Source organism: Rhincodon typus, chromosome 10 (genome assembly GCF_021869965.1).
Source record: "Rhincodon typus isolate 14 chromosome 10, sRhiTyp1.1, whole genome shotgun sequence".
In the NCBI taxonomy this organism is placed as follows: domain Eukaryota; kingdom Metazoa; phylum Chordata; class Chondrichthyes; order Orectolobiformes; family Rhincodontidae; genus Rhincodon; species Rhincodon typus.
In genome coordinates, this window is record NC_063341.1 from 11,633,116 (window position 1) to 11,654,580 (window position 21,465).

A 21,465-nucleotide genomic window follows, 5' to 3' on the forward strand; every position below is an offset into this window, starting at 1 on the left:
TTTTCTGATGAAGGGTCTAGGCCCGAAACGTCAGCCTCTCTGCTCCTATGATGCTGCTTGGCCTGCTGTGTTCATCCAGCCCTGCACCTTGTTGTCTCGGATTCTCCAGCATCTGCAGTTCCTACTAACAGCTGATTAGGTTGGTTCACATTGATAATTGTACCAAATACTTCAAGTTATGTTAAAGATAAAGATTTCACAGTAGGAATGTTCACATTCAATCAGATCGTAGGTTTTATTATAAGCAGTCACGTCTCCAATGCAAGTTAAACTAGGACCGTAGAAAAGTTACAGCATAGAAAGAGGCCACTCAGCCAATTGCATCTGCACTGGCCGAATCAGCTAGTCACCCATTCTAACCCCACTTTCCAGCAACGGTCCCATATTCTTGCAGTGTACAGTGCTTCAGGTATGGATCCAGGTTCCTTCAAAACAAGTTGAGGGCTTCATCACCAAACTGGTCAGTGAATTCTAGACACCCACCGCTCTCTGGGTGTAAGTTTTTACTCCTGTCCCTTCTAATCCTTCTCCTACCATTCACCTCAAATCTGTACCACTGATAAGTGAAGTCTCCATATTTACCAGCTTATCTAACTGCCCTGCCACCTTCACCAACTTGTGAATATGCACTCCAAGACCTCTCACTTCCTCTATTCCTCTTGGTACCCTTCAAGTTTATTGTTTATTTCTTCAACTTGTTTGTCCTTCTGAAATGCATAACCTTGCATTTCTCCAGAATGAATTCCATTTGCCTCTTTTCAAAATGCACTGCAAGCTTTTTTCCAGATGAAATAATAGCTTAAACGTAAATGTTAATGCAATCAACACACACTCAACACTGTACTAAGTATTTACTATTGGGAATTAGAATTAAAAGTATAACCTTTACCAGGCACTGGTGATGAATCAGCAGTGGCGGAGATCCAAAGACAGAGATTCCAATAAATTAGGCATGTATTACAAAGGCACACCGAGTGTCCAATTTCCCTCTGCATGGATGATGTGACACCTTAGGAGAACAAACCTTTTATATTCCAATTGTCTATATGAAGTTCAGGTTACTTAATGGACTAGTAATTGGATCTTTAGATTTCCAAAAGATTGTTATAAGCACCCTGGGGAAATCGTGAAACAAAATAACCAAATTTACTAAATGATCCCCAAAGAAATGGCAAAGAAGATTCCACTGTTTGGAGCTTTTACCTTAGCACAAATTAGAACCAAAGCAAACTACAGATAAATTAATGGCAAATTATACCTCAAATAAAATGGGTAAATTTCACTATAAATAGTCAATAGAGCAAAAGATACATCTTGCACTACCAGAAGCATTTGCAATCCTCTCTGCTCAAATGCTGCACTACCTAACTACACAGTTCCATAATATGGTGTTCTTGATTCACACAGATTTGATCGCGGACTTAACTGACAGCAACTTTCACCTTTGAGTTTCATGGATACAATTATCATTGGCTTCTCAGTCAAACAATGTCACTTGAACTATTTTGAACAACTTTTACAAATTAAACACTACTCAGAATCAAGTGATCTGATATACAGCTGTCAAGGAGAAAATCAAATAAATTTTCTTAAACAATATTCCCCATACCCATCCATTGGAAAATCAAATGAGTTTTTCAAAGAGGAGAATAAGTATCTCATTCTGGCAACATTTTCAACGCCTTTATCACTGAAACTATAATATTCCACCTGTTAAAATATATATGTAGAAAAGGTAAGCCTATGAAGTGTAACAGCATAACAGAACAGCCCTAGTTTTAAGCAAACCTGGACAGTGGAAGAAAAGAAGCGATTCAAAGCCCTTGAAGAAACCCTGGTTAAAGAAGTTTTGGAAAAATACAAAGGATTATCTCGCTATGACGACCTCCTGACCACTTCCACAAATTGATATGTAATCAAGGAATAATGGTTCGGTGACAAGTGTTTAAACACTTGCATACCATATTAAAAAAAAAAGGACCAGGTAACAAAGAAAACATGCAGACAGGGAGTTTTGCTTCAAGTTATGGGAGATGGGATTTCTGGACTCAGAGAATGTGTATCAGCAGCTGTTTGTGTCCCTGACACACCTTAATGACTTAAGTGGCTGCAATTCCTGTGCCACTAATTCAGTCATTTGTGAGATTTGAATAGGACACAGTTAACTACAGAGCAGGCTAGCCATTCCATGAGCTAGTCAGAGCCATAGTTCACCACCTATAGGAGCAAGAACCTGTCAAACATAGTGTTAAACATACATTACAGCACTTTAGAATTGAGGAGATGCAGAACTTCTGTGGTAGGGTTTCACCTTGCGAGCTTTGGCCTGGCTCAGATGCACTTATTAGTTTAAGAAGCAGGATGAACAGGTTAGACACAATTTTGGTTTAAACCAGCATTGACTCCAGTTTAAAATGTTTTAGATTTGTAATGCAGTTTTATATGGAAAAAAAAGCACAGAGTGTAGAGTGTAATTTATTCAGTACGTATTGGAAGAAACTGCAGCACACATCAAACAAAATATAATTGAAGATGTTCACAGGCAACAGTGTATTTTTTTAAATGAAACTAATATTATAATGACATAAACATGAAACAGGACAGAATGAGGCTATTTGACCTATTGTGCAATCTATTGGTGTCTTCAGAACCATTTGCACATATCCTGTGTGCCGAGTCTCCTAAATCTCACCCTATATTTAGTTTACTGCTGAACTCCAGCATATGTGAGACAAAAGAGTTTTTGCTAGAGTAATTTCAAATATTTTATTTCTGAACTAATCAAACTCAAGGGGGAAAACAAAATCTTGCTGGCTTTCAAGCAAGTGTTAATCTCTTCACCAACCAAACTTGATTTCAGTTTGAATAAAGAACTGCAGATGCTGGAGATCCAAAACAAAAACAGAAATTGCTGGAGAAACTGAGCAGGTCTGGCAGCATCTGTGAGAAGAATACTTGTCAGGTATGTACTACCCCTTTCAGATCTTCCACTCTCTGATACTGAGCATTCCATACTCAGCAAAGAGCTCAGTTTTATCCCTCCGCGCCCCACCTGAATAAATTTTGGCAATAGCATGATTTCTGTCACCTCTGCCTCTGTGACCATTTCTTTGGGCAGAGTCTTCTTCCTGTCCCACTCTCCCTCCACCCGGATCCCTTCTCCTGTCCTTTTACATACACTCAACCTATTCATGATATTCATGAAGAACTGTCATAGAATCACAGAATCCCTAGAGACCATTCAGCCCAGCGAGTCTGCACTGACCCTCCAAACAGCATCCCACCCAGACGCACCACCCCCATTCCTGGGACCCCACATTTACCATGGTCAATCCTGCACATCTTTGGACTATGCGAGGAAACCGAGCACCCTGTGGAAACCCACGCAGACACGGAGAATGTGCAAACTCCACACAATCGCCCGAGATTAACAAACACCATTGACAGGACATTGGTTGCTTCAATTTCTCTGCTTCCCCCACCTTTACCATTCAAATCTATCTCCCTCTGAACTGATTGCATTCAGTGCTCTCAGATCCAATTGTGCCTTTGTAACCAAACCTGCTCTCACCTTCACCTGGTCCATCTTTGACTCTTCCCTTCCCTTCCTTGACATCTGTTTCCATTTCTGGGGACAGGCTGGCCACCAATATCCAACTCCCACAGTTACCTCGACCATTCATCCTCACACCCTGCTTCCTGTAAAGAATCCATTCCATTCTTCCAGTATTTCCGTCTCTATCGCATCCTTTTGGACGATGCCACTTTCCACAGGGGTCCTCAGAAATGTCCAACTTTTTCCTCAACCAAGGATTTTCTGCTACTGTGGTTACTAGGGCCCTTAGCCACGTTCAACCCATCTCCTGTACTTCTGCCCTCTTCCCTCCCACAACAATGATACAGTTCCCTGGTCCTCACTTACCACCCTCCATGTCCAAAGAATTGTAACCTCCAACAGGATGTCAGGACCAGATATATATTCTCCTCCCGTCCCTTGTCAGCATTCCGCAGGGACAGTTCCCTCTGGGGCACTCTTGTTCACTCCTCCTCCATTCCCAATATCGCCTCACATTTCCACAGCAACTTCCCATGCAATTAAAGAAGTGTAATGCCTGTCCATTTACTTCCTCCCTCCTCAATATCCAATGCCCCAGACGTATCTTCCAGGTGAAGCAGCGATTTCAATCAATCTAGTCTACTGTACTCGCTATGCACAATGTGGTCTCCTCTCCACTAGAGAAGCGAAATGCAGTCTGGGTGACTGCTTTGCAAGACACTTACATTCTGTCTGCAAAAATAACCCCGAGCTTCCAGGTGCCTGCCACTTTAACAACCACTGTGTTCCCAAGTCAACATTTCTGTTGTAGGCCTGCTGTGGAGTATCAGTGAGTATCAGTGCAAACTCAAAGAACAACACCTCACAGGAATTTATTTTAGAGACTAGTCCATGTTTGTATTTCTATCCACACGTGGTAGTTGGTGGGGCACGGGGCACAATAATATGTAAACAGTTTAATTGCTAGCAATTAACTGGTCAATTATAGTCATTCGAGGTTTTTTGCAGAATGTTTCATTTCACTGCAAAATTAAACAATGAATGGAGTGCAAACTAATCTGTTACAGCACTGATTGACTTGTATAGCATTTCTGAAATAATTTTTATCCCAAATGAAAATACAGCTCCTTAAAGCTTAGCTGCAGAACCCCGCTGTTGCTCCTCCTTCTGCACAGTGCCTGAAGCACCTTTCCAGCCTTTTTCAGCCACTGGTTGAAGGAGACTGCCGAATAGAAAAACATCACAGGTCACATTCCAACAATACACACCCAGTATCTGACTAGCAAAACTGAATGCCAGCCTTCCCTCCAAGAGAATATATTGCAACAATCAACTCTTGTGCTCCAACTTTTTCTTACAGTATCAGGCACAGTAGTAGAATGAATTGTTCAATTTAATATCCAACTAAATATTGTGTGCTCAATATGTGCCTGGTATTACACAGCATGATTGTTTGGGAGGATGTGAAAATACTTCCTTGGGAATCCTGCATTAATGACTTCCGAAAATAGGATTAAAATTATGAGAATTTTTTTTGAAATTCTAAAGCAAAGTGGTAAAACTAATCAGATTACTCAACTTCCAAGATTCCAAAGTATTTGGTTGCTTAACGACGAGTTTGGGAAATTCAGAAAACAAGGCGAGTAACTCTTCTTCTTATTCAGAGAATATTCTCTATTATTTAATATTAGCTTATGCTATCATTTTACTACGGGATGAGCTAAGGCAGGCAGGCCCCCAAATCTAATAAAAGTAAAATACTGCAAATGCTGGAAATCTGAAGTATAAATAGAAAATCAGCAGATCTGGCAGCACCTATACAGAGACAAACAGTTAATGTTTTGAGTTCGATATGACTCTTCTTCAGAGTTGAAACATTAATTCTGCTTATGTCTTCACAGCTGCTGCCAGACCTGCTGTCTGTAATTCAGCACCCATGTCTACCTTGGCTAAAGTGTGGATTAAATCCCACAGTGTTCATTTTACACTGAACTACATGCTGATTGTCTAGCTAACTGGTCCCATCATTCTGTATTAAGGTTACTAAATTTACGAGCTGAACAGGGATCACTCCTCCCACCTCTCTCCCCATGGCTGTGTTGCCTTCTGTCTCCTTTTTGCTTGTTAGAAAGGCAGCTGGGAAACGAATGCAGTTATATATATTTTAACGAGAGCAAACATGGTTACACATACTGATAGAGCATGCACAGGGCTAAGTGAACATGGCTCAACTTAATTCATATTGTGGGGGGAGGGGAAGAAGGAAATCACAGTTTGTTCCAACAATTCAAGAAACATCCCAACTTGGACTAGCAAATAATTATGGTCACTACCTATTAACTGCAATACTATACTGTGTTAAACATTAAACCAAATCCATGAAAACAGATATGATTTAGTTATTGTACAACATAGTGTACAAAAAAAGATCCCACTGATTGGTCAAGTTGAGAAAATAAAGCTGGTTTCACCAAATTTGTGCTTCTTGGCTTAATTCACAGGTCAAGTAACGTAGTGCTGTAAAGTAACATAAATGTACTTCATGTAACCAAGTCTAATTGTAGCCACCATTACATCCAGAGTCAGCTGTACAAGAGGATGCAATTTCCAAATGTATAAATATTTAGTCTCCACCTCCAACCTGTAGATAGTTCCAGGTTTGTTTTGAAAATATTTGCACTAAAAATGAAACCTGAGGGCTGAAGATATGAGGTCATGAGGGCTCCAAGTCTGCAAAATATCTTTTCAGTGTAACACACAGGGTGTATAGAATTTGACTTCAAAACTGTACTGCATACTACTGCTGAAGAGTTGTAGCTGAAGTGCCAGTTATAAGTCCTGTAATGGCAATGTCACAAGGGCCTGCATTCAGCAGTCAGATTTACCACAGACCCCAGGAAGACACTAAAATAACAGAATATTAAAAATGTACCCAGTTCAGAATGTTCTCATTCCCTCAAAGGTAAAAATGGCCGTCAAAATAACCACTTGTTCAATCTTAAAAGCTGATGACTAAAAGCTTGTGTTTAAAAAAAATGCAGATTAACTAACTTTGGCCAGAATAAGACATTCCTAAATGCACACAAATACACTGCGCGTGTCTAAATCTATGTACACAGCATTGTATAATGGAAAAATGAAAACCAACCAAACATTCTAAACAAGAACCTTGACTATCAGCATCTCACAAAATTGCAAAATAAAACTCTAAAAGGAATTCCGTTTGAATGTAAATGGGCAATAACTTCAGTGGGTCCAGTTTGGAAAGCCATTGAGCCTGATGATTTTTTTTTTTAAAAACTAGAATTATTTACAATAGAGAACAAGGATCAGCACTACCTCAACAGCAACTGCCAGACTTTCACCTTGGAGGCAGAAAGTAAGGAATCAGTGGAAACAAACTCTACAGACACGATTTTCAGTCAGTGGGTAGAGGACCAGCAAAGTGCTGAGGCACTTTCTGCATAAAAAAACATTTTTCTAGCTGCCATCAGTTCTGAGGAAGGGTCACTGGACCCAAAACCTTAACTCTGATTTCTCTCCACAGATGCTACCAGACCTGCTGAGCTTTTCCAGCAATTTCTGTTTTTCTCAGAGCTGGGGCAGGATGGTCACAAGGTTCATTTCGGTTCTAAGACCTCAGCTCAATTTTAGGAGAGGCTGTTAGGCCATCTAACCTTTAGCTTCCTGTTCATCCCCTCATGACTCCTCAGATTGCACCTCATAGCCTCACTCTACCTCAATATCACTTATACTTTCCATACCACATCCACAGCCCTTCAGTATCCACAACAGACAGATCCAGTAGCCACAATGGTTGAAACAAATAATGAACTTCAAAACAATCTAAGCCAGATCTCACTGATACACCAAAATAATTTCCATTCATGAAACTCATTCAAAGATGTTAAATTCACTCAAGTGGTCAACCTGGTTGAAATGCAAACTTTTAAGCAGTGGCCTTAAAGAATCCTTCCCTGACCTCTTAAAATTATCTAAGTGTGATGTCAGTCCCCTGCTGAGATAAGCGATTTTGGAGCTTCTGAAACTCAGCCAAGCATTTGTAATGGGCTCAGCATGTTCAAAGTACAAAGTACAACAATGAAGTTTTTTGAAACTGCAGGTCCAGATAGTAATTTTCTTTTCTAAAGTATATCAGATGGCCAGTCAATCAGTGTACTCCAGCAGCAAGCGTCTTTTCCTCTGTCTAATGGACAGCTATGGCCAAGATTTTCTTTACCATTTTAAAGGACTAGGAATTTAAGTAACTTTAGATTGTGACTGAATACTGAATGGCTGTAGAGGTGGTACGGAAAGTATAAGTGGCATTGAGGTGCGGTGAGGCTATGAGGTGCAATCTGAGGGGTCATGAGAGAATGAATTGTGACCGTATCCAACTTAATGAGCATTTACATATCTGCCATAAAGTCTTAATGCCTAGCACTTGGAACAGTAAAAATGGAGTCTGTTTGAATGCAGCATTAATCTCAAATGGCCCTGGTGAATTTGTGTTTTCCTGCCTGTATGATCCACCCACATTCCTTTTCCTGAAGGCAGAAAAAGAATCTGCCAGAAATCAGGAAAAGACTTCCATTACAACATCCATCTGTCTTTTTTAAAGATCATTAGAGTGAGCTTACTCACTGTGATAATCAAGCTGTGTTAACTGAAATTACTCATATTGCACTCAATAACTACTCCAATGAAAACAATGAATGATGAAAACAAAAAGAAACAATAATTTGTATGTCTTTTCTCAAGAGTGCCAAGAATGTGGAACCTGCTGCTGCAGGAAGTACTTGTAGTTAATAGATGCATTCAGGAGGACGTCAAATAACTACATGAGGTAAGAAAAATAGAAGGATATAGGATAGATGAAGTAAGGCATAACACTGATCATGTGATGCATAAACACAGGCATAGGTCAGTCACACCGATCAACCAGTTTACACTGTTAGAAAATAAAGCCCCTTATGGCATTGTGAGTAAACGTACAGTGTGTGGAATTAAGCTGCATAGACAAACACAATCCTTTATGACATTATGAAACACATTTGACATAAAAAAGCCCCCTGTTCTGACCCAATTAGTCTCACACCGGTTAGCAATTGGAGTGTTACAATTAGTGTTCAACACCCTTCAGTCAGACCAAGAATCAGTCAGGGATCTTGTTGTCCAGAGATGTTTGATGAACAGCATTGCAGTTTGTCTCGGGTACAGTGTCCAATTAATTTACTTTCACGTTTAATTTTAGATTTTGTATATGCTCTGCTGTAAAGTCCCATGAAATTGAATAGGCCATCGCTCACTGTATTTTCTGTGAGCAACAGCCAAGGACTGCAGGATATGAAGGAAGGAAATGAGAAGAGGAATGAATAACAATTTGCCATTCAACAACTACTAACAGTTTAATTTTTGAAAATGCTTCATAGTGCCAAGATTTGATCAACAACAAGCCTTTCTGATATTAAAACCAAAATTATCCCTTCTATTAGGCTCATACTCAATAAAAACAATCATAATATTATCATCCAGTCAATGCAGGGAGCACCACGTGCTGATTGATATCTTCCTACAATTGTTTTGATAGTTGAACGTAACATCAAAAACAAAACCTAATTGGGATTTTAAAAAATGATGTTTATGCAGAAAAATAGATTTGCACACAACCAAACATGCCCCTTTTTAAAGATCTGATGCATACGTAGGACCTGACACAACAAAACCAAGGAAAAAGAAAATTTCAAATCTTTGAGATCTGACTGCTACACTGAGAACTGATTTTGCCTTAGTCACCACTTGAGCCACATTTCTTAACTCTTAAATCCAATGCTATCTCTCATTTTACTAGAATTCCTGGTACTGGCTGAAGATCGAGAAACCACAATTTGACGTAAACTGCAACTTAAAAAGAATCAAGGCAGAAAGAACGAACTTGATTTATATTTGTAATCATCATCTCATGGGGTGCATACATTCACCAAAGAATCAAACAGAATTTTCTCTTTTACATAGGTAAACTTAATTCTTCCACACACAAATTCTCAAAATTTCTAGTTAGGGGGGCAAGTGTGATTCATTGCAAAAGGTCTGATATTGGCAAAAAAACAAGCACAGACCAACACAGTAAAGGAAGTTCAAGTGGGATAAAGTGCACAAACAAAATTAGCATAATGAACAATCAAACCAAATCCAAAAATTGCCCATTTATGAATGCTGAAAATGAACAAGGAGCAAAGTTGAATCTACGTGCATCATAATCATGATGACGGGGAAATAATCAAAAACTACTGACAGCATGCACCTCGCTGGAATGCACATGGCAATGATCTGTGAGAAATGATAGTTGCAGCAATTAAATCCAAACCATTCACAAAACATTTACTCCTGTCACCTGCCCCTCTTAATGGAAACCAAGGCTTGCCCTCTCACTGGACATGTAATTCATACCTTTCGTACCAACCCAATCAATGACCAGCAACACAAAGCTCTCTTTTCCCTCTTCCAATCTATTCATCATTGAGGACGACGAATGGGGCATCACCTCACTCTCCTCCCCCAACTAAGTAGAATAATGGAACTCTCTCTCTGAAGAGAAATTACAACACAAACCACACCCCTTTATTCACAATGAAGACTTACCATTCATTGAACAAAATTCAATTCCCACAATATCAGCCAGTCACCATCCCCCAACCCAGCCCAACATTTTCCAGTCGAGAAATATTGCAAGTAGTTCCTCCCCCAACTTATTTTCTAAGAGATTTCAACATCCCCTTATCCACTGTGAACAAATATAATCCTATTTACTGTATGCACTGTGTGCATTGGATGCGATAGGGTTAGTGTTAGGGTATATAAATACCTCCCTCCATAGTAATCTAACCACTCTGGTTGTTCACAGAATAGAGAACCCACCATTGAGGAAAATCTGATTTCACACTATATCACTAAAAAACAAAGGCATTCTTGTTCCACCTCCAATTACTGTCCTCCATACATCCATACCCATACCCATACCCATACCCACACCCACACCCAACACACCCAGTCTCAAAGCTTAAAGACAATATCCTATTGACTGTTCCACAGAACAGGTGTAAACTATTGCTCCTTCCCCTTAAAAGAATAAATTTACCCGAACCACAAAACTGGACTGAAGTTCACACATGGCCTGACCCAATTATGTTCCTTCTGCCATGAGCAGTGATTCCCTTCCACTCAGCGAGGGCAAACTGCAGCTCCTTCAACCCACATTCACTATCATCTCACAACTTGAGACAAAAGATCACTCTCTAGTATTTCCCCCAACCATGCAAAGCTGCCTCTCCCCAAAGCATACACTGATGAAACCAAGCACTGGGCCAGACTAGCTTCCCTTCCCAAAATGAAACTAGTCCTGGCATAGTATTACCCTTCTAATACTGTGCCCACCTCTTCGTCAACCTCCTGTCCCCTTTGAAGATATGAAATCTGGTTCAGAACCACATGATCCTTCATCCGCCTCTGATGCTAAATCTCTTCCTGCCCTGTCCATTCCTCTTCTCATTTGCTTCGCAACTTCCCAATCCAGTTCAGTAGGGAAAGCATCGAAAAGAAAGTTGAAATCGGACTATCTGAACAGAAAGGAGGTTCCGAAGAAGCCTGATGCTGGCTTGCATACCATCAAACTGTGGAACGTTACATTTATTTTACTTGTAAAAATATCCTAAATAAAGACAGCCTTCTGGTGCCAGCCTTGCATTGCCAGATTTTTGAAACAGGTTTTGGACTCCTCCAAGAATGAGCTCATTTGACAGTCCACTTTGTGGTAAATAGCTGCAAAAACCAGTTGCTCAAATGAAAAGACATCACCAAATAAAGCTGGCTGTTTCACACAAAAATATTATTAGTTCAGAGAAGACTGCACAGCTAGGCACATATCCAGGTTAAATTAGTAACCTGTTGGTTCTTTGAGGAAGGAGAAGAAGTAGCCATTTACTAAGATTTGGAGAGATTTCACTGCACGTACAGACTTCTCGAATGACAGAAACAGGCCTCCCTTTGAAGCTGCTGGTGCTTCAATAGTCTGATTGTTTTGAAAGTAAATAATGATGAAGGAACATATTCTTTATCAAGGTAAATTAATATACAAATACAATACAGAAGACATTAAGTTTCCCAGCATTTTCTGAAGAAACAATCAGTATATCCAATGGTTCAGCTGAATGAATTTGATTTGGTTTGATTGGATTTGATTTTATTGTCACGTGTATTCAAGTACAAAAGTACAGTAAAAAGTGTATAATCTTGCCACAGAAGGCGCCATCTTAGGTACAAGTACCTAGGTACGGAATCTTAAGAACAAGGCAGAAAAGTTAAACATTAAGGTTATAAGTTATACATTATTTTCTACTTAAAACCAAGAAGTCAGCAAAGAGTAAAGCTGGAAGTTCAAACATTACAGTCTTTCTTAAGTGCTTAGCCATGGTGGGATCGCATTTCAAAGAATCACATGACTAGAAATCTACACTGAAGCCACACTGGGCCAAGAGACCACCATGTAGCGCCAAGATACCACTACGCTCGGCCACCGAGAGATTACCACACCAAGCCAAGAGACCTCTCATGTCTCGCCCTTTTGCTTGACTGGAAGATCTTTCCTTAAGGCTTTAATTGGCGTCAAAATTATGACTACTTCACAGAGCCTCTGACAGTTCCTCTTCGGAACACCACATCCGAGCCTGTTACTGCAGCATCTTCAAACCAATTGGCCTCTGAACTCTTGAGTTCACTATGACATAAGTTGGAGTCTGGTAGTGCTGAAGTCAATTCTCACTTCAAGTTGGTCTTCAAGAACTTTCCAATTCCTTTCTAGATCTTTTGGACAATACACAGAAAGACTGGATTTGTTAATTCTACAAAACCCGTTCTTGTCAATGACAGGCAAGATTTTCAGAGCTCTTTTCTTAGGGCCATTTATCCTTTGATCTCATAAATATCAATCCACCGGTATCCACATTCAAAGGTCATCATCAGGACAAGGGTGTGTATAATTACGAAGATAACAAAAAAATCAGACCACGTGCAAAGATGCCTCCCCTTGAGCCCCTAAAGGTTTTGATAACCAGTCTGACGAGTAGCCAGGCACATGTGAAGACAATGTTCCAGTCACTGGATTATTACCAGGGTCCTCACTGCTGACTGTGTTTCTGGAATCTTGTCTCTCACCTCCCCTCCCCCGGTCGCTCTTATTGCCCAGGTTTTCAATGCCAACTCAGCATTCTCTTCCCTTGTCGTTACTTCACATTAAAACAGATACACTGCAGAGTTAGATCCTCTGGGGCTTTACAAAATTATGAAATAAATCACACAGGGTAGTGAATCGGCCAAGCGCTGTAATAATTGGTGGCCTGCAAATGTACACTGGTTATAGGATGAATCCCGTTCTCGTAGTAACACAAAGCACGCAGTAATAGGAGGACCAGAGCTGATCCCCGATCAACCTTGCTTGACAAGGCCCCCTAGCTCTCAACCAGACTTCCAGACAGAAAACTGAATAGCCAAAAGTTCCCAGTGTCAGAGAGGGAGGGAGAGAAAGAGTCGGAAATTGAAGACAACAAGAGAAATGAAGAACAGGAAAGTGGAGGGAGAGAGAGAAAGAGATAATGACCAAGAAGGAGCTGCCGTCCTCAATTCTTGCTGACTTATTGCATAATTTACTACGCCTAGGTCAAGTCCTGTAAAACAGATTGTCCTGTCAAGAGAGAGAAGGAAGCATGGCAGCAGGTGGTAGCAATGAAAACCTATGCCGTACCTGCTCCCTGTAAAGAACTGCTCAGAATTTGGCAAGTAGCTTAAGGCAAATGATACATTTCTGAGAAAGGTTTTTAATCAGTGAGTCAACATACGAATTAACATCAGGCAGTTCAGTGGAAAATCACATTGTTTGTGCAAAATATTCAGCATTTCCTCAAAAGTCCATTATTATACCTGTGGAACATACAACATTGTGAAGAATAATGCCAAAAACAAGATAAACAATGCTATTTTCTCACAATATTTGACAAAGATTTCAAATAAGATCTGCCCCAATAAACGCTTTATTTTTAAATTGTGCAAGAGAGCTGTTAAAGATAGTTTTTTTTTAACTAAAATAAATAAACATCCACAATACTATGTGATCTCTCTTAACCTAGACAAAATATTCAATCTAATCTAAAAATAGCCACCAAATTAAAAATTGATCAGAAGGTTTGCTTCTTTTAATTTTGAAGTACTATCTGAGAGGTCAGTAAGTGTAACACAGACATTACAACAAAGTACATTCTGGCATTATCACTGACAAGACCAAAGCCAGACTAGAGGTTCTACAATATGTAATATTTAATTGGATTGTATAATTTGAAATACAGTTTTGAAATTGTAGGTTATTCATAAAGTATTCAGAATCTGAATTTTGAAATCTATGTTTATTGCCAGGGTATTTTTTTAACCATCGTTGACCTTTTGAATGTGTTTGGGGTGGTACCTATATTATTAATGGAAATTTTATAACCAATTAAATTCACAAACATAAAACCTCAACAAGGATAAACCACGTATAACTTAGTTTCTTCCCAGTGAATACTGCTAGTTTGTATTTCTCTGCTATTTTCTAGTGTTGCAATCAGCTATCTCAAGACAGCAAGATGTCCTGTGGATACATGAAGAATTTCCTGTATGCTGGAAAAGCAAAATGATGAGAAGCTGTAGCTTAAAACAGCAAATTTATTGTCTCCCCAGCATGTCCTGAAATGGCAGGTGTCCTTTTGTAAAGTGAAATTAACAAAGTCTGCAGTTTTCCATATGAAATTGCGAATTAATAGAATGGAGCTATGCGAAGTCATGGAGTGTAAAGAGCCAATGAAGGAAACGGCACAAACAAAAAAGAAATTCCAATCGTCTTTAATACTTTGTCACATGAAATCTGTTTTCTGAATGTCCACATGCATTATTTTGTTTAGTGTTACAAATGTTGGGTCAGCCTTAGAAAAATCCTCAGGTTTGGTGGTACAAGCACTCCCATTAGCAACTAATTCAGCAGTGTGCTTTCATTTCCCAGTTGCTAATTAAAGGGTGCAACCTAGGGAGAGGGATTTAACAGCAGTCCTCCATCAACCGAACTGAAAGTGCTAACAATTTTTTTAAAAAACTAAACCCATCTGGCAAGAAATCCACAGTATCAGCTGGCACGTCGATTTAAGTCCCTCGCCCATCATTCTGTAAAAGCAACATTGCAGCTGATTCCAACAGTTTACTGACAGGTAAGGTGGGATAGGCCAGAATCATCTTTAAAGTGCAGTTCTTGAGCCTGAAGGTGCACTGAAAACACACTTGGAAGATGAGGCCAGATGCAAGTGATTATCATAATCGGAAGTCACTTCACTTCAAGACTTCTCTCATGAGTTGTAATGAATACATTATGCTTCACTATCTCACATTAGTGGAATAATAGTTTAGCAAACCAAGCTTTTAGGTTCTGACAAGCTGTTGCTTGGCTAGACTCACTTCCCAAAATTCTGATCCGGTCCATGGAAGATTTTATAGTGTCTTATGTGTCTAACAGAGGTTTATCTTCCAACACTATCCATGAGGAGGACACACTAATGATGCTTTTTTTAAAAAATTAATTAATGGGAGGTGGGCAGCGATTGTGGGACCAGCATTTATTGTCCATCCTTAGCTGCCCTGCAGAAGTCGGTGGTGAGTTGAGTTCTTGACCTCCTGCAGTATATTTGTTGTAGGTAGACTCACAATGCTATAAGCACAGTGAGTTCCAGGATTTTGACCCAGCAACACTTAGGAAGGCAATATATTTCCAAGTCAGGATGAGAGTGGCTTCAAGGGGAACTCACAAGTAGTAGCGTTCCTTTGTACCTGCTGCCTCTGTCCTTCTTGCTGGTAGTGGGTTTCCAAGGTGCTGTCTAAGGAGCCTTGTAGATGGTGCACACTGATGCTATGGATGAAGTGAATATTTGTGGATGTAGTGTCATCAAGCTGTCCTTTAAAGTGGTATAACTCGCTCACATGAGCGATACTTCCAGCACACAACCCTACCGAGATACTGCAAAGTTTTCAACATACCACGTATAAACGTGTGCTAACATAGTCCCAATTCATTTACAGTTTATTTGCTTCAGTGATCTAAAGATAACTGTTTCGGTGAGTGGGTCATTCCTTCAAGATACTATGATGAGAAATCTTCTGCCAGTAATTCTGGGTTTAAGATTTAGTTCATGTAGTTTTAGACACATATACAAACACATGCATTTTACCAGTCACACAATTTTGTGCATTTTGAATGTGCGACATTGATAATCTCAAAACATTTATGAGCTAAATTATGAGCATGCCAGCCAACAACAAATGATTGATTAGAAGCACCATGCATGCAAACGGAGACAAAGATTTGCATGCACACAAACAAAAACAGACAAACACAAACATTATGAGAGGGGGAATAAAGAGGAATGCAGTTTGTATCATCAGTTCAAAATCACAAAAGCAGATGAGTTATTTCCACAATCCTTTTCCTTTCTTCAATGATACTTTAATGTTTTCTGCACAGCTCAGGACTAACTTGGGTAGTTTGCTAGAAATCAAGCCCCATTATTCCTGGACACACGACAAATGTAAAGCTTTAGTGTAACTACCACAAGTCCTACTTTACTACCTAATTACTGCTGTCCAGGATGACAGCAAACCACTCCTTGTTCTTCAGTAACAAATGAAAATAATTCTATTAATTGCAACACTCTTTTCTTTAATAAGTACAGAATTTCCAATATATGTAACTTAAACTTTACCCTTTCAAGTCTTCTACACATGCACTGAAAGAGAAACTGACGAACACAAACATGGAGTGGACAGGGGGAAAATAAGGGGAACACAGTTTTGTATCAAAGTTCAAAATCACAAAATCAGCTCAGTTAGTTCCACAATCCTTCTCCTTTCTTCACTGACATTATCTGCACAGCAATGATTCATCTTTAGCTTACTAGTTGCTTGGTTGGACCTGGGCTCTTTAGTTTCCTATGAGCTTAATATCGCTTGTTTCAGGAAATCAATGCTGTTCTCCCCTGCTGTTTTGACAGAGTGGAAAAGACAATTTTTCAGGAAATAGAGAGAGATGTTGATTCTGCTAAGTTCCTGGGGCTTCTGTCTTCTTTTCTCATTCCCCTTCATCGAGTCATTGTTAAACTGCAACCTGACCAGAGGCATGTTGCTATGAAAAACCGATCAAAAGACTATTTCTGGACAGAATTACCCTGAACACAAGTAGGTGGCCCCAGATTATCTAAGCAAAGCATTGCCAAAAACAACATTGTTTGATATACATAAGTTAGCTTTTTTAGTTTTGTTTTGTTCCAAAGCTGCAACTAACTTAGTGTATCTTGTCTCCTTTTTAAAGCATGTCTTTTTCTCATTTTCAATTCATAGTCCAAAAAACAATAAGGATATGGTCTCTTACACATCTTACTTAAGCGTACAATCTTCCTTGATTATACTCAATAAAATCGGATATTATTCATTTATTCAGTGCCCCAGTCTTGCCTATGATACATCTCTGCCAAACATGAAGCACTTGAACTCATTGTTTGAAGGGGTTAATTCAAGACTTTTAATCAAGTGAGTTTAACCAAATTGAAATAACTAAATTATATAACCTGCATTTGAAACTTCCATTTCTCCTTATTATTCACCACCTCCGATTTCTTTTCGTTTGAAAAAAAAGGGACTTCAAGCATTTTGTACATTAGAAAATTTGGATTTCACTTTACATAAAACTCACGCTAAGAAATTCTGACAAGTACAACAGAAAGTCAATCCAAAACACAACACTCAGTAGAATTCTGTATTACAAGTCAATGCTGAAATTGAGCACTAAAACAACGAAAACATTAAAACAATCCTGACTACAACCTACTCCTCCAATCCAAAGACTTTAATTTACATCATCTTGTATTTCAATTTGAGCACTAATCTCTTTGGTTTCCTGTGCATTCCATTATGCTTAGTCAAATTATTGGATAATTCAATTTTCAAATGCAACATAACCATCAAGATTATCGAGACTAAACTAGAATATGAAGTACTCAAATCTGACAAAATGTTTAAGAATTTCATACTGTCCTGAAGGTTCTTTTCTCACCATCTGGAAGTGAATGAGGAGGAGGGCAGGCCAAGTTTTTTTTAACCAAACTACAATTTCCTCCTCAGCGCTTTCTCTCCTCATGGGAGGTACAATTTTACAAATGCAGTCAATATTTTAGTGCCTGTCCCTTTAGCCACGTGAACTATTATTGAATGTCACCATGTTTGTGAGAAGAAGCACAGACAAGCAAAATACTGCTGTATTTGGAAGTGTAATATTTCTAGCAAGTCAGAGGATAGTTTCTATCAATGAGTAGATTAGGGTTCAAATCTGGGGCTTTTTTGATCTCCATGGCTCGTAAGCACACCGAAATGTTCATTCACTCAACCAACAGGGATGCAATAGCTTCCATTTGTTAGCTGTGAATATGACTCTTTTCAGATATAACCACTCACTCTTTCATTAATCCTTTGACAACATAACCGTAGTGGTTTCATATGCGAACCAAAAACCCAGTTATCCAAAACCATGCTGGTCACTCCAGTTATTGCTCAATCAAAATTATAAATATGTTTATGTATAATTAAATCCATGCTGAATATTTATCTGAAATAAAACATAGTACAACTCCACACTTGTTTGACTAACTGAGGTTTATATATAGCACAGAAAAATTGTTCACTAGAAAATGAGTTTAACAATGTAATAGCAACAGTGAGTTACTTGTCTGTCTAGCAAATCGTTATTCAGTCATCCTTACTTTTCAAGCTGAATAAATCTTTTGACTTACAAGCATTCTCTGTGACTCCTCATCCATGTGATGAGAGCTGGCAAAATTTGCTGGGAACATAATACTTTCTGTCAAGGGTTCCTTGCGAGGTGATTACTGTTTGGATTATACTAATGCCCCATTCACATTATGTTTACTTTATACTGCTAAAATGCCCAGAAAATAGGGTGTCAGATTTAATTTCATTTTCTTCTTACAAAAATAGCTCATACCAACCACGCCAGAAAGTCTAGTAAAATCACTACTTTCTACTTTACAGACAGGCAGGAATCTCGTACTTGTAGATTGGCCATCTTCAATAGGGATGAATATCAAATCTTGTGTACAATGGGTAAAGTTGCTATAATCCTCGGGGACCACAGGGCGGCTCTCTCATTAGAGCGAGATGGTTGGTTTACGATGCACAGTGACACCAGCAGCATGACTTCCATACCATGAAGGTCCGGCCTTTTCAACCTCGCCTGCAGCATGATGACGCTCACGTTAAACTCACATCAGTCATCTATCGCTAATGAGAGAACACTCCTATGGTCCTCTAGTACTTTACAATGAGTAATTGGTTTTCCACCACCTCCTAGGTGACAAGTTACCCCGTTAGCACAGTTGTCCAAACATTCTACTGAGGTTTAGTTAACCATTATGGCATAATTTGGAATCTTCCAGATAAAATGAAAGATGTAAACAAACAAGAAAAAGGAACACATAGTGCAATGTGTTGAAACGGATGACCAGGGTACTTATGCAACTAAGTCACAGGCAAAGGAATTATCAATTATCAGAAATTATCTGATATCTTTACAGGCCAACAAAGAAATTCAATAAATATCATGAAATTACAAGAATAAAGGCTGTTGGCATCAGAAAGAATTTTAGTTATTTTATGAAGCGATACTTGGAGAAAATCCTTTCATCACAACACCGTGCTTTCCAGATTTGCTAGTGGTCAATGACCCCTCTCCTAGTGGTCCAAATTGTTGGCCAAAGTTTTCCGATTTTTATTTGCAAATGGCGATGGCAGGTGCCATAATGTGTGGGATACACCCATCACCACAAGCCAACAAACCCACCAGATCTTACGTCAAATAATCAGGCACCTAAAACTGGTCACCCAGTGGGTTTCTCAATGCATCACACCCTGGGACAGCAATGTCCCACAGCCACTGTAGACAGTAGTACTGCCCCAGAGGCAGAGGCTGCTGGTATAAAAGTATTGCCAAGGTAACATGTCAGGGGTAGGGAATATCACAGCATGCGGACTGCAGGAACAGGAGTTGGAAACAAGGGATAACACACGCTTGCCACCACTCACCCATTGTCCTGTACTGGGTATGCAGTTCATAGAATCATAGAATGACTACAGTCTGGAAGGAAGCCATTCAGCCCATTGGGTCCACACCGACCACCTGAAGAGCAACCCACCCTGTAACCCTGCATTTCACATGGTCAATCCACCTAACCTGCACATCTGTGATAGGTGACGGCCTCGTGGTATCACTGCTAGACTATTAATCCAGAAACTCAAATAATGTTCCAGGGACCCGGGTTCGAATCCCGCCATGGCTGATGGTGCAATTGGAATTCAATAACAAAAAAAATCTGGAATTAAGAATCCACTGATGACCATGAAATTGTTGTCGATTGCTGGCAAAACCCATCTGGTTCACTAATGCCCTTCAGGGAAGGAAATCTGCCATCCTCACCTGGTCTGAAGTTTTTGCTGGATGCTCCAGTTTCCTCCCACAGTCCAAAGATATGCAAGTTAGGTAGACTGGCCATGCTAAATGACCCATAATTTTCAGGGATGTGAAGGTTAGGTGTGTCTGCCTTGGGAAATGCAGGGTTACAGGGACAGGATACGGGAGGGGTCAGGGTGGGATGATCTTCGGAGGGTTGGTGCGGACTTGTTTGGCCAAACAGCCTGTTTCCACACTATAGGCATTCTATCTTTGGACTGTTGGAGGAAACCACAGCACCCGGAGGAAACAGATGCAGACACAAGGAGAATGTGCAAACTCCACATAGATAGTCTCCGGAGAGTGGAATCGAACCCAGGTCCCAGGCGCTGTTAGGCAGCAGTGCTAACCACTGAGCTACTGTGCCATCCCTAATTGTGACAGTGGCTGGAAGAGGCCCTTAACTGGTCATTAAGTGACTACTTAAAATCTCAACTGGTGGCAGGCCAGGAAGGTGCAGTTTGGGCCGGGCCTTCCCAGCCAGAGGTTAATACTTGTGGTGTCAGGAAGACAGTGGGTTCTTCCTGACACCATTCTACTTGGCAATCCTTCCCTTCTACTTCACATGAGCCCATTAACACAATTTCTTTCTTCACAGATGCTACTTGACGTGTTCAACTAATTTTATTTGCATCCTCTGGCTCAGCCATCTGTACAATACATATAAAGCATTTAAGTTATGGTCCCCAAATAGAAAGTGACCTGGAAAGGTTCTGCCCACCCTGTCACGCCAGCAAATTTGCAGGTAATTCACAGGTAGCCATCGTCTCAGAGCAATGCTTACCTTTCATGACTCAATGTCATATGAACTGGCATTGGCACCACCACTTCTATTTCCTCCTGCCCACCTGGATAACCCTGTAGATAGACCAACTGAAGCTCTTCTGATCCTTTGTAGGTCACATCCTTCCAGTTCCTGGCTTCAAAAACATAAGGAAATGGTTAGCTTGAACACAATGACAGGAATCACCTGTTCCTCACAGTGGAATCCTTGAACAGTGGGAAACATGAGAAGAATAATTTTCGACTACATTTCTGAGGTTTTGGAGTAGATCTGTAGCTCGGGTTGTGGGTGTTGAGGTTGGTTAGCTCGCTGAGCTGTTTGTTGCTCCGCAGATGTTTCATTACCGTGCTTGGTAACATCCTCAGTGCAGCCTCTGATGAAGTGTCGGTGTGTTTTCCCGCCTGGTTTTTAAACTCTGGGGTCCATTGCGATGGATTGCCTCACTTCCGGGTTTCCTCCGTAGTGGAATGTATATGGGGTCGAGTT

At 40.0% G+C, this 21,465-nt stretch overlaps 1 protein-coding gene across 1 annotated transcript in view; it reads right to left on the reverse strand.

Moving 5' to 3' along the window:
• The window catches only part of tsen15 (TSEN15 tRNA splicing endonuclease subunit), a 55,436-nt gene that overhangs the window by 13,809 nt on the left and 20,162 nt on the right, over window positions 1-21,465 (reverse strand). Inside the window, exon 3 of the mRNA XM_048602143.1 lies at window positions 20,980-21,115. Coding sequence (XP_048458100.1) covers window positions 20,980-21,115 — 136 coding nt within the window. The remainder of the gene's footprint in view (window positions 1-20,979; window positions 21,116-21,465) is intronic.